The sequence below is a fragment of the Cupressus sempervirens genome, chromosome 9 (assembly GCF_028749045.1).
Source record: "Cupressus sempervirens isolate cs-2001-9-10 chromosome 9, ASM2874904v1, whole genome shotgun sequence".
NCBI classification, from domain to species: Eukaryota; Viridiplantae; Streptophyta; class Pinopsida; order Cupressales; family Cupressaceae; genus Cupressus; species Cupressus sempervirens.
This window is the reverse complement of record NC_143126.1, coordinates 621,657,513-621,671,602: the sequence shown is the minus strand read 5'-3', so window position 1 is coordinate 621,671,602 and position 14,090 is coordinate 621,657,513. Positions and strand designations below refer to the sequence as shown.

General features: G+C 37.3%; 1 protein-coding gene across 1 annotated transcript in view; it reads left to right on the top strand.

The window, feature by feature from the left end:
• LOC149540239 (uncharacterized) overlaps window positions 1–14,090 on the top strand; it is a 68,702-nt gene that overhangs the window by 21,451 nt on the left and 33,161 nt on the right. The window contains exons 2-6 of the mRNA XM_089801384.1: window positions 10,408–10,540; window positions 10,630–11,206; window positions 11,304–11,555; window positions 11,650–12,300; window positions 12,399–14,025. Coding sequence (XP_089657510.1) covers window positions 10,408–10,540; window positions 10,630–11,206; window positions 11,304–11,555; window positions 11,650–12,300; window positions 12,399–14,025 — 3,240 coding nt within the window. The remainder of the gene's footprint in view (window positions 1–10,407; window positions 10,541–10,629; window positions 11,207–11,303; window positions 11,556–11,649; window positions 12,301–12,398; window positions 14,026–14,090) is intronic.

The following is a 14,090-nucleotide window of genomic DNA, read 5'->3' as shown; positions in this document are numbered from 1 at the left end:
CCAGGACAAAATTCCAAGTTTTCAAGAAGAATCCACTTTAAAAATTCATAATAAATAAATATAGAGTAAAGAAATGCCAAAAAAATCTGAGATGAACTACATAGTTTTGGCTAACTTCTCATTAGAGTGATTTTTTTTTTTTGATATTTTATCGGAAACACACCTGACACTATGCTATAAATTTACTAAAAAAACTAGACCACTTTGTGTGCTCCCCTTTTTTGAGGGCCTTAAACTCCACCATTTAACAAAAAATTACAAACTAGATTCAAAGAGTTGCAACTCTCATTTTTATCATATCTTCAAATTTTGAGTCCAACTATCTTCAATTTGTATTTGAAGTTCAGATTTGTCTAATTTTAGAAGAAAAAAAAGTGACAACTTATGCCCTATTTTTGGTCCCCCATCTTTGTTCACTTGCCCAAATGAAAACATTTAATAATTAATATAATTATTAAATGGGAAAAATGCATAAAGTAAAATTTTAATAAGGCATAAAAGGTAACTGTATTGAAGCATGGGCGAGTCCACTTCCCACCCAATCTAGCTATGTGGTTGAGGCTAATGGGGCCCTCCTTGTAGATAAACTTGCTAAAGCTATGAAGTGTAAAAATTTATGGCTTGAAAGTGATTAGAAGAATATAATAAATTTCCTAAATATGAGAACTCATCCTATATGGACAATATAGCCTATTGTAAAAGAGGCAAAATCAATTTTAAATACATTTGAGAAGGTCATGTTATTTCTCATGAGTACAAAGAATATAAATTATGAGTGAATTATATTGTCAACTTGGGAGCACGAGCGAAGAGAAAGATTTTATGGAAAGGTAACTTATAAAAAGATTGCATAAGGGAAATATTAATCAGGACAAGACACTAGTCATTGCAAGTCAATGTGGCAGATTCAGAGTTTTAAGAGATGTGATAACATGCACGCTTTCTAGGTCACTTGGATTATTTTTCATCTTTATTTTTGCTTTGTGCAAAGTCACTTAGTTTTCAAGAATGAGAAGAGCAAAGGCATTAGTGGTGAGCTGAAGAGAAATAAACTTTGTAGTTGTAAAGAATGGAAGGAGGAATCATAGGTTTGAGATCAATTGGTGAAGGGAGGACTAACTCCTTATCTTAATCAAATCCATGGTTTCAAACCTGAGGCAATGATGGAATTCTATAAGGGCTTGAAGGAGTACAATGTCACCATGTATGGGGTCTCCTTTCCCCTTAACAATATATTTATCTCTAAAAATTTTGGTTTGTCGAATGATGGTTAGATATTCTTCAAGGAAAGAAAAACCACAGAAGAGGCATTGAAGAAATTTCCAAAGGATAAAGTTGAGAAGAAAGCATTGGATAAGTTGGGTAGCTCTTTCTCTAACAAGGAAATTAAACCCTTATGACATTGTGTTTTGAGCTATGTTAGGGCTTACTTTAACCTGGATGGTAGGAAGAAGTGGGTTCATTATTTCAATTTCATTTTCTTAAACCATTTTCGGTATGGGGATAGAATTTCACTTCCCTACTTTTTTCTATATTCCCTGAATAAGAGTACGGCCAACCATAGGAAGAAAGCCTCCCACCCTATCCTTCATGAAGGCCTCATCCTTCTTTTCATCTAGTACAACAAAGCTAGACTTCTTGCTTCGATCCTTCAAATCAAATATGATAGTTGGTTAGGAAGTAAAAATAAATCTTTTACCAGTAAGAAGAAAAAACATGTAGAGAGTGAAGATTCTTGGATAAAAATGGGAGATGAAGAAGAAGTCACATCTATAGACACCCAAGAGGATAGTGTTTCTATAGATGTTTGGGGGGAAGAAGGTGATGGAGTAGAAATGAGGGAAGATAGCGAAGAGTCCCCTCTTGTCAAAAAAATTAAAAAATCCTCTACATTGGTTAAAATCTTGAAGACTCCAATAGAGGAGAACAAGGAGAATTTGGCTTGAGAAGATGAGAAGGGAAAGCATATTGAAAGGGTAGATTCTCCTATCAAGAACAATGTGGCACACTTAGTGTTAGTGTCTAAAGAGGAGCTAGCGGAGAAAATTGTGAAGGAGAAGGAAGACTTTGTTTCCTCTCCTAACTAGGGTGCTTGAAATAATATTGACAGGGTTAAGGAGAAATCAAAGGCCTCAATTGATTTTGACAATTAGGGAATTTGTTAGAATAATGTTTATTGTGCTCAGTAGGAGAGCATTTAATATAAAGTGTAGAAATATCCTATATAGTGATGGTTTCCAAATTGTTCATTATCCTTATCCTCATCATAACTATTCCACGAACTTTCCAAAAGTTTGAAAAAGTGATTATAAATTGCCAGCCTTTGTGGTTTATCTGTAACAACACAAAATCTGCATTGTTCTATCAATAAAATATAACATTTTAATGTGCATTTTGATCTGTTGCTCTTTTATTTTACTCTATTTTTTTCTCTTTCTGCTGCTATTATTAATAGTTCATCATGGTATCAGAGCATATTATGATGCATGGGTTGTGCTATTTTTGTTGTTATGTGAAAGTCTGATTTGTTTGCAGATCTAAAGTTCTTTAATGACCAAATTGCCAATTGTAAAGAAAGAATGAGCATTATTTTTGAAGCCACCATTTTGTGGAGGATTTCTAGTGTCTTATGAAAGAAACTACAACTATGAAGGAAAAAAAGGCATCACAGTGTTTATAGAGCACATTGAAGTCTATTAAAAAAAAGGTTATGTGTCTTCAGTAGGAGATTGAGATCTTTAGCTCTTGACCAAGGTTGAAAAAGATCAAAGTTTGCAAATCACTACTAGGAGTGTCATAAAAAATATGAATCAGGGTAAGCATGAAATTTGATGGCAATTGTTAATGTTGACAAAGGGTGTTAAGAATTGCATATTTCACAATAATCAAAATCAGAAATAGAGGAGTGTAATTTAAGGGTTAGTTTGAATTGAAAGGTTACGGTTAATAAAACAATAATTGTTTGGTAAATGTGGTTTTTAAAAAAGATTTGAGATATTGTAAAGAAATTGATGAGAGAGAGTGTGTTTAATCTCAATGGCAAAATCTTGAAGAGTTAAAAAGGAGAAGACCAATAATTTAGAAGTAGAATTAATGAAGGTAAAGAAAGAAAATGCAAGAGTAATATGTGAAGACAATGTTTTGCAAAGAGAATTGACAAAGCTAAGAAATGAACTAAGTGTAGTAAGATATAACTTTCTAGATTAGATTAATGTTTATATAGAAGCAAATGGAGAATTAGAACAACAAAAAAAAAGATGTTTGATAATATTAAGGAAACAAATGATGAATTAGAGGACAAAATGAAGAGACTAAAAGAAGAGAATGACTTGTTAAAGGGTAAACTAAATCAATCAGTTATTAAAAGAAATACACATGTGAAGACACAATTATTATATGATATTTCACATAGTACAGATGACTTGAATTCACTATTAGAAAAGTATGATTCTGTTGAAGTTGTTTGTGATAAAGAATGCAAGAAAGACTATGAAAATGTGGCATCAAATACTATCGGTTCTGATAATAAGAATTTTGGTTAAAATATCATGAAGAAAATGGGTTACAAAGGTAAAAGATTGGGAAAACATGAACAAGGAATCACAAAACCTATTCTACCAACGATGAGACCAAAGTATGAAGGACTAAGATATACAATAGATAAAAGAAATGATGTTATTGATTCAAGAAAATTTGTTCTAAGTAAACAATATATACAATGTTCAAATCATAATAGTAAAGGACACACAAAAGACAAGTGTTGGGATCTACATACGTGTAATATTTGTGGCTTAAAGTGTCATAGTTGTTAGATTGTGGTGACTGATCAGGAAAGTAATGTACATATTTCATAAATTTTTTTTTTTGGGAAGTAGCCGACATGGTAGCCGACATATTATGGCCGACATGTTATAACCCTAAAGCGGTTTAATACTTGTATAAAAAGGGCTTAGGGTTGGGTATTTTTTATATGTGGTGATACGAAATTGGTTCTTGTGGCGGTATTGAGCTGTAAGGGATTACGGATTGTAATCAGGTTGTAATCACTGGATTGTAATAAGATCGGACTTGTTGTTTGGTGGACGTAGCCCAGGGATTGGGTGAACCACGTTAAATCTTGGTGCCTTGTGTTCATTTCTGCGTGTTCTATTATTTTCTGTTATTGGTCATATTTGCATGTAGTTTTTATTTCTGTCTGTGGTTTATCCTAACAAGTGGTATCAGAGCGAGGTTGTTTTTCAGTTATCCTCTGCAGGAAAGTCTCACGGTTAAGTGGGAGTCTCACAGTTGAGTGGGAGCGATGGCAGATGAGGGTAAGCTGAGGGTTGACAGGTTTAATGGGCAGAACTTCCAGTTATGGAAGATGCAAATGGAAGACTATCTATATCAGAAGGATTTATGGAAGCCGTTGGAAGGAAAAGCCAAGAATCAGGGAACTATGTCAGAGGCTGAATGGGATCTTTTGGACAGAAAGGCACTCGGAAGTATTCGGTTATGCTTAGCACCATCAGTGGCATTTAATATTACAAAAGCAAAGACGACAGAAGATTTGATGAAAACCCTAGCGACACTATATGAAAAGCCCTCTGCTTCAAATAAGGTATTTCTCATGAAGCGTTTATTTAATATGAAAATGGCAGAAGGTGGATCTGTTGCAAATCATTTAAATGAGTCTAATACTATTACTAGTCAATTATCTTCTGTGGGTATCAATTTTGATGAAGAAATTAGGGCTCTCTTGATTTTGTGTTCTTTGCCTGAAAGCTGGAATGGCTTGGTAATGTCGGTGAGTAATTCTATTCCTGGATCTAGTACCCTAAAATATGATGATGTGATCGGTGTTATTTTAAGTGAGGAAACTCGTAGAAAATCCTCAGGTGGATCTACATCAGGAAGTGCTTTAAATGCACAAAGCAGGGGCAAAACGACTGAAAGAGGAAGTAACTCTAGAAATCGTGGGAAATCAAGAGGAAAGTCAAAGGTGAGGAGGTCTCAATCGAGAGGACCAAATGATTGCTGGTACTGTGGGAAACCAGGGCACAAAAAGAAAGATTGTTGGACTCGAAAGAAAAATGAAGGAGATAAATCAGATGAAGACAAAGAGGCAAATGTGGTAAGTAACAAATCCGAAGAGGATGCTTTGCTTCTGTCTTTAGAGAGTGTTGATGATTCATGGGTTTTAGATTCTGGTGCTTCTTTTCATGCTACACCTCATAGAGGTTATTTCATTGATTATGTCCAAGGGGATTTTGGGCTTGTTTATTTGGGGGATAATGAACCCTGTCAGATTGTTGGAAAGGGAAAAATTAAGATTAAGTTGTAGAATGGGAATCATTGGCTACTACATGAGGTAAGACATGTTCCAAAGCTGAGTAGGAATTTAATTTCAGCAGGGCAACTCGGTGATGAGGGTTGTGTAGTTACTTTTAATGATAAAAATTGGAAGGTTTCAAAAGGTTCCCTTGTAGTAGCAAAAGGTGTGAAAGTAGGCACCTTATATCTTTGTATAGGTCATATTGTTCCTTCTACTTTGATTGTTTCAGAGAAAAATGAATATTCAGGAACAATTACTGCAGTTGAGCAGGGAGAACAAATAGCTGCTGTAGATTCTGATACAGCGCTGTGGCACAATAGACTTGGGCACATGAGTGAGAAAGGTATGAAAGTACTTCATTCAAGGAAAGTTTTACCAGGTCTAAAATGTGTGAATATGGATTTCTGTGAAAGTTGTGTGTATGGAAAACAAAAGAGAGTGAGTTTTGTAAAGACAGGGAAGGAAAACAAGAAGGAGAAATTAGAGCTTGTGCATACAGATGTATGGGGACCGGCTCAGGTATCTTCCCTTGGTGGCTCTCATTATTATGTTACATTTATTGATGATGCAACTAGAAAAGTATGGGTTTATTTCCTTAGACAGAAATCTGATGTATTTCAAACTTTTAAGAAATGGAAATGCTTGGTTGAAAATGAGACTGGTAAGAAATTAAAATGTCTCAGATCTGATAATGGTGGTGAGTATTGCAGTCATGAATTTGAAGATTATTGCTCCATTAATGGTATTCGTAGACAGAAAACTGTTCCAAGGACTCCACAGGAAAATGGAGTGGCTGAACGCATGAACAAGACTATAATGGAGCGCGCAAGGAGCATGAGGTTGCATGCTAGGTTGCCCTTACACATGTGGGCGGAGGCTGTCAATACTGCAGTATATTTGATTAATAGAGGTCCCTCTACTCCTTTGGGTTGTGGTATTCCATAGGAAGCATGGACTGGTAAGAAGGTGAGTTATTCTTTTCTCAAGACCTTCGGTTGTGAAGCTTTTGCTCATATAGACTCTGAAAATAGAACCAAGCTAGAAGCTAAATCAAAGAAATGTGTCTTTTTTGGATATGGCATTAATGAATTTGGCTATAGGCTTTGGGATTTTGAAAATCATAAAATTATAAGAAGCCGGGATGTCATATTCAATTAAAAAGTGTTGTACAAAGATCTGTTGCAGCAACATGAGAAGAAAGAAGATGATTATGTAGTGCTGGATGATACTCCAAAAGCTGATGTTCCAGCCATTCCTCATGATGTGCAACAACTGCAACAACAAATACCACACACACCAGTGAATGTTAGACGGTCAACAAGGCCAATTAGACCTCCACAAAGGTTTTCTCCCTCTTTGTATTCTATTTTACTTACTGATGCTGGTGAACCTGAAAGTTATGATGAAGCTGTGCAGGTGGATACTAAGATTCAGTGGGAGTCTGCAATGAAAGATGAAATGGACTCTTTGCTGAAAAATAAGACATGGGATTTGTGCAAGTTGCCTGCAGGTAAAAATGCTTTACAGAATAAATGGGTTTACAGGTTGAAAGAAGAGGAAGGAGGTAAGAAAAGATTTAAGGCCAGGTTAGTTGTAAAAGGATTTGCACAGAAAAAGGGAATTGATTTTGATGAGATATTTTCTCCTGTTGTTAAAATGACTTCTATTCGTACTGTTTTAAGTCTTGTGGCTACTGAAGATTTGCATTTAGAGCAGATGGATGTTAAAACAACCTTTCTTCATGGTGATTTGGATGAAGAAATATATATGGCTCAGCCACAGGGTTTTGAGGTCAAAGGTAAGGAGAACTTAGTGTGCAAATTGAAGAAAAGTTTATATGGCTTGAAGCAAGCACCTCGGCAATGGTATCTGAAATTTGACAGTTTTATGCATGAGCATGGATATAATAGGTGTCATTCAGATTACTGTGTTTATTTTAAGAGGTTGGATGATGATAGCTACATTATTTTATGTTTATATGTTGATGATATGCTTATAGTTGGGTCTAACATGGATCATATTAAGGGGCTGAAACGCCAATTAGCACATGCATTTGCTATGAAGGATTTGGGGGCAGCAAAACAAATCCTTGGTATGAAAATTTGCAGAGATAGGAAGAACAGAACATTGACGCTATCTCAAGCTGATTATGTTGAGAAGGTGTTGCAACGTTTCTCTATGGAGAATGCTAAAGCTGTCAGCACACCTTTACCTGGTCATTTGAAATTGACTAAGGAGATGTGTCCCAAGACACAAAAAGAGGAGGATAAGATGTCCAATGTACCCTATGCTTCAGCTGTAGGAAGTTTGATGTATGCTATGGTATGCACTAGGCCAGATATTGCACATGCAGTGGGAGTCGTTAGCAGGTATATGAGTCATCCAGGATTTGAGCATTGGAATGCTGTCAAGTGGATTCTCAGATATTTGAGAGGAACATCCCATAAGTGTTTACACTTTGGGGGCTCTACTACTGCTTTACAGGGCTATGTTGACTCAGATTTGGCTGGAGATATTGATACCAGGCAGAGTACTACAGGTTATGTCTTTACTGTTGGTGGGGCAGCCGTGAGCTGGGTTTCTAGGCTACAGAAGATTAATGCTCTCTCCACTACAGAGGCAGAGTATGTTGCTGCTACAGAGGCAGCCAAAGAGATGATATGGCTTCAGTTCTTCTTGAAAGAATTGGGACATCCTCAGAAGGATAATTATTTGTTCACAGATAGTCAGAGTGCCATTCATCTTGCTAAGAATTCAGCTCTGCATTCTAAGACCAAACACATACAGTTGCAGTACCACTTCATTCGGTCAGTTTTGGAGGATGGACAGTTAAAGCTGGAGAAGATACATACCAATGAAAATCCAGCAGATATGTTGACAAAGGTTGTAACAAGGGAGAAGCTGAACTCCTCTTCAGCTTCAGTTGGTCTTTTAGAATAAATGTGAATAAAAGAACAACAGAGTCCAGGGTGGTTTGATCCGGTGGGAGCCCCATGCGGTAGTTGTATTGCTACAGGATCAGTCTCCAAGTGGGAGATTGTTGTTTAGTGTGGAGCCTGATCAGTCCCCAAGTGGGAGATTGTTAGATTGTGGTGACTGATGAAATTTTTTTTTTTGGGAAGTAGCCGACATGGTAGCCGACATATTATGGCCGACATGTTATAACCCTAAAGCGGTTTAATACTTGTATAAAAAGGGCTTAGGGTTGGGTATTTTTTATATGTGGTGATACGAAATTGGTTCTTGTGGCAGTATTGAGCTGTAAGGGATTACGGATTGTAATCAGGTTGTAATCACTGGATTGTAATAAGATCGGACTTGCTGTTTGGTGGATGTAGCCCAGGGATTGGGTGAACTACGTTAAATCTTGGTGCCTTGTGTTCATTTCTGTGTGTTCTATTATTTTCTGTTATTGGTCATATTTGCATGCAGTTTTTATTTCTGTCTGTGGTTTATCCTAACAATAGTGATAAGACATGTTGGAATAAATAGTGTAAAAAATTTTGTATGGAGAAATGCTTAAAAATGGACTTTGGATGGAGCTATGAATCAAGTTGACAAAAGATCATAGGTATGACCAAAGGTTTGTTTAAATACAATTGTTCAAGTGTGAGCAATAATAAAAATCCATTAAAGTGTGAATTCTCTAGAAGGGTTATAAATGGTTTGAGAAAATCAGAATCATCCATGAAGAATGAGATTTCATAAAGGAAAAATGCCTAGAGATGGTTTTCCCATCACTGAGATGATATTTGTATCAAGCCTTTGAAGAGTTTGTGGTAATCCAAAACCACTTGCTTGGGTGAAAAACTTAAAGCAATAGGAAATTGTGTTAGTTGGAAAATTCCAAATGGTTATGGGTGAATCGGTTAAAAACCGAAAGCATAATGACAAAGTGATAGTGATAAGGGAAATCAAATTTTTATCTTCTAAATGGGTACCTAAAAAGGCTTAATGTCAGAACCCATCCTATTTAGATTTTTTATTAATTTCTTTCACATATAGATTCATTTGTGGTAGAAATTAAGAGAGGTTGTTAGAATAATATTTTCTGTGCTCAGTAGGTGAGCATTTAATATAAAGTCTAGAAATATCCTGTACATTGCTGGTTTCCAGATTGTTCATTATCCTTATCCTTATCCTCATCGTAGCTGTTCCAAGAACTTTTCAGAAGTCTGAAAAAGTGATTATAAATTGCCAGCCTCTGTGATTTATCTGTAACAACAAAAAAATCTGCAGTGCTCTATCAGTAAAATTATAACATTTTAGTGTGTATTTTGATCTGTTGCTCTTTTATTTTATTCTATTTTTTCTCTTCCTGCTGCTGTTATTAACAGTTCATCAGAATTAATGAAATCAGTGCCACTAAAGAGGATGCTGGAAAATTGGACAAAGGTTTGAAGAAAGAGGTTGATGTCAGGAAAAGGTTGAAGATGGCATCCTGGGTCAAATGCAGGACCTGAAGAAAGTCATTGGGGATAGCGATACTAAAATTTAAAGGCTAGTACAGAAGCTAATTAGTGGTAAAGGTAAGATGGATACAGAGGGCATCAAGCTCAGGGGTGAACCTAATTGACAGGGATAAAGGACAATAGGAGGAAGCCATGGGATAACAAATAGACAAAAAAGTGAAAAATGTTTTATTCTTCATTAAGTCAATCAAGTTGATTGTGAGCAGCAACAATGTGTGTATAAGATTGACTGTGCAGTGAACAGTGATTGCTCATGACATTCCGTGTGGTTCCTTGAGAACAATCTGTAAGAGATCTTAACAGCTCCAAGTGTTTAGGCGTAGCTTCATAATGCTGCAAGTTTATTTGTAATTCATAATTGCAGCCTTTAGATTTATTTTGTATGTTTCTATTTCAGAATTCAGTAGAAAGCAAGAAGAAAGCTTGTATGTCTCCATTTTATTTTTCCTTCAAATGAATTTTTATTCCATTGTATATTCCTACGAGAAAATCAGAATTGCAAGTCTCTGTTTTGAAATATCATTTGATCGCGGATGTGCAGTAAGTACGAAAGTATTTGGAAATTTCACTAGCCTTTTATTCACGCTTGTTGGTGACCTGTGTCCAATTTTTTGTGTGAAGAAGTACCTGCAAAATGTCCCCCAGTACATCAGACCCAGACCACTCAGAAATTAAGCAGCGGGGAATATTCTCGAGCTCAACAATCGACCGGGGAGACTAAAAGTTCGGGCACAAGCGAGTCGTCTCAGCACAGGTAGTAATATGTATTTTATTTAAATGTTGCTCACTTCCTCCGCCAAATGAGTCCAACATTAATACTTACTCATTGTTTTCGACTGGCAGTAGTAGCGGTCAGAAGTATGATGTATTTCTCAGTCACAGCGGGAAGCAGAAAAATTTTGTTAGGCAGCTCCACATAGATCTGACAAATCAAGGTTTGTCCTGCTTCTTTGATGAAGATCGGGATGAAAGTTTGCCAGTTGGGGATGTTTTCCCCCCTCGTATATTCGAAGCCGTGGAGACATGCGGAGTAGCACTTTTTCTTCTTTCTAAGGAATTCTTGGAATCAAAGTGGCCAATGCTCGAACTCGCTGCTTGCGTGAAGGCTAGAGACACTAGAGACGCAAGACTCCCTCCCAAAATTATACCCTTGTTTTATAAAATTTCACCCGCGGATCTTAAGCAAATTACTTCACTCGAGAATAAGTGGAAATTAGAGCTTGGCATAGAGGAGAATCAGCGTGGCGAATGGTGCAATGCATTGCGAGCAATACGCGGGATAAATGGTTTGAAGTTCATTAGAAAGGACGATAAAACGGAGTTCAGAACTGAAATAGTGAATGAAATATGGGGCAAACTTCCAGCAGCCTCACCAAGGTACCATGTCCCTTTTATGCAAGGCGAACATCGAATGTGTCAGGTGAAAAATAATCTCTACCATTTTTTTTCTATTACTCCGTTCTTTCTCTTTTGTTGTACAGTCACGCATATGCTAATTACAACTTTAACGGTCACAGGAGGTCGCAGAGTTCTTCAACATTGTTAAGCCCAATGAAAAGGGAATCCGTATTGCAGGATTGCATGGAATAGCGGGCGAAGGGAAAACTACACTTGGCAAGGCTTTCTGCAACTTCAAATTGAAGGAATTTAAAGGTAAAGTATGCCATCTGGATTTTTCCAGAGGTAATTCAATCGAAAGAGCGAAAATTGCTCTGCACTATCTTATTCACTGCCCTCAGTCGCGTATCAAAAACTTCACAGAAGATCAGGTGCGCAATTTCATATGATTTAATATTGTCTGCAGGATATTTTTCCTTGCCACTGATAATTCTCTTTACAAATCCAGTTTTTAACAACTTACAGGCAGAAGTTGCGTTGAGAAATAAAATGAACGGCCAGAGGGTTTTGTTGGTTCTTGACAATATCACAGAAGAAATCAACATCAAAGACGAAGTGAGAGTATTTATCAAGGCAAACTTCGGGACAAACAGCCGCATCCTTTTGAGCGCACGAAGCATAGATATTCTAGTGAAGTGTTACAGAATTAACCCACAGTCATGCATGCGCATCCCAAGCCTTGAAAAGGACGACGCCATAGCTATCTTGGTGGGAAGTACGTCTTCAGAAGTGTCAACGTTGGGGACAAAGGACAAATCTTTTGCTTTGGAGTGTGCAAACAGATGTGCTTTCCAGGAGCTCTGTAGGGACAATGGTCGGAGAGTTCGAAGATTTCATCCGTTAGCCTTGAAAGCTTTTGGCAGCTACCTCTCTGATAAATTTGGCTCGAATTTGTCAGAATGGATTGCTGAGTTCGATGGCTTGGTAGGCGGATGTTTATATGGTTTGCATGATGTGTTCGGTTTGCTGGACAAAACTTTTAATGACATGAGGCCGAAACATCGCACGATATTCATGCTTCTTGCCGTATACATACCGCCCAACATGTCTCCCTACAATGTTACAAAGTGGCTTGCAATAAGTAGTAACGAATCGATTGATTTTGTCGAGGAAGCAGTGAGTTAAATATTTTCTTTTAAACCATTTTAATTAATGATTAGGTTACTGTAATCGAAGACCGTTAAATTAAACTTTCCAAATATATGTGGTTTCAGGTTGAATATCTCAGTAGGAAAGCTTTTATTGAAGAATTTAGCCCTGAAATTTGCATACACGATCTATATATTGAGTTTGCTCAAAGCAAAGCAAATGAAATGGGGAGATGGCTGTGTTGGAAGGGCGACGAACCCAGGACACGCGGGTTTATTTCACAAGACAATCAAGGGTTTGAGTTGGCTAAGATGGAGCGATGCATGCATCGAGATCCGTCCCAAATTGCTCCTAAGTTTCATCAAAATCTATTGCTGCTTCAACTTGTTGGTATGCAAAATACGAGGAAGCTTGACTTGGGTGGAATGGATTGTCTCAGAAGCATTACACTACACGATTGCAAAGTTCTGGTAGAATTTGAAGGAATGGAGAACTTGCTAAACCTGACGTGGGTTCAGATAAGAGGGGTAGATAAAATGTTCATGCTTCCCAAGCTAAGCAGCTTCAGCGGGTTACAATATCTTGAGATCGACGTTGCAGTCAGCCAGGTGATCAGCCAGATGGGAGATCTTACCCCTTGTTCTCTCCTTCAAGAGATAAATGTTCGCTGTCCATCCCTTTTGGAATTCCCAAAGTTAAATGGCTTATCACATTTGGAGAAAGTGGAATTCAGTATTTGTGATAAAGTGAAGGGGCCACTGGACTGTACTGGATGCGTGGAGCTTCAAAGTATTGTCCTCAACAGTTGCTGCGAGATGGCTGCCCCGCCGCGCATCGCTGGATGTAACAAAGTATCCAAAATTGTTTTGTTCGAATGCTATGCAGTGAGGGAATGTCAAGATATGGATGTGTCAAGTGCTTTAAAGACACTAGAGTTGCACATTTCATCATGTTCTTCGTCGGTGCCCAAGAGTTTGAAGTCTTGTTGCAGACTGGAAAGCCTTAAACTCTGGAATATGGGGAGACTAGAAAGACTTCCGAGTTTCAGAAGTCTATCGAATTTGACTGTGCTTGAAATTGGCAAATGTGGTATAACGGAGCCACCGGATCTTACATGCTGTGTCCTGTTAGAGTATGTTTACTTCTTCTCACTAAAACATTTGAAGAGGTTTCCTAATTTCTCTTTACTGAGAAAGTTGAAGAAACTAAGTTTATATAATTGCATAAGAGTTGTACTTCCTCCTGATATTAGTGGCTGCCATGAACTACGGTTGTTTAATCTGCTCTACAACCATAATATGAAAGGAGTTTCAAAGATTGATAAGTGCCCAAAATTAGAGGAAATCAAAGTGAGTTGGCAAAGTACTAATGAGGTCTCATATGAAGGATTTGATGAAAACACTTGTGAAGCAGATGACGATCATGAAGCTTGTCTTGATTGGTTTAAAGACGCGATCCTAGAAAATTTAGAGGGTGTATCTGTTCCAGAAGAACTGAAAGAATGGTTAGAGAATAAGACAATGATGGCAAAGAAGTATTTCCACGGGGTGAAGCTCTATTACTCTGTCACTGCTCCTTATGAACCTTATAAAAGCTCGGAGCGTTACAGCAACAGCCATGTCATGAGGCTCAGATTGGTAAAGAACAAAATCTTGACTTTCCCGACGCAGGATAAGCAATATAATGACTGGTTAGATACAGTGCAAGCTTATTTTGCTCAACATGTGATTACTCCTCGAAGTACCCCCTCCGGTAAGGTTTTAAAATCAGCTTTAAATGGTTTACATATGAAATATATGTCTTTTGTTTTTACATAT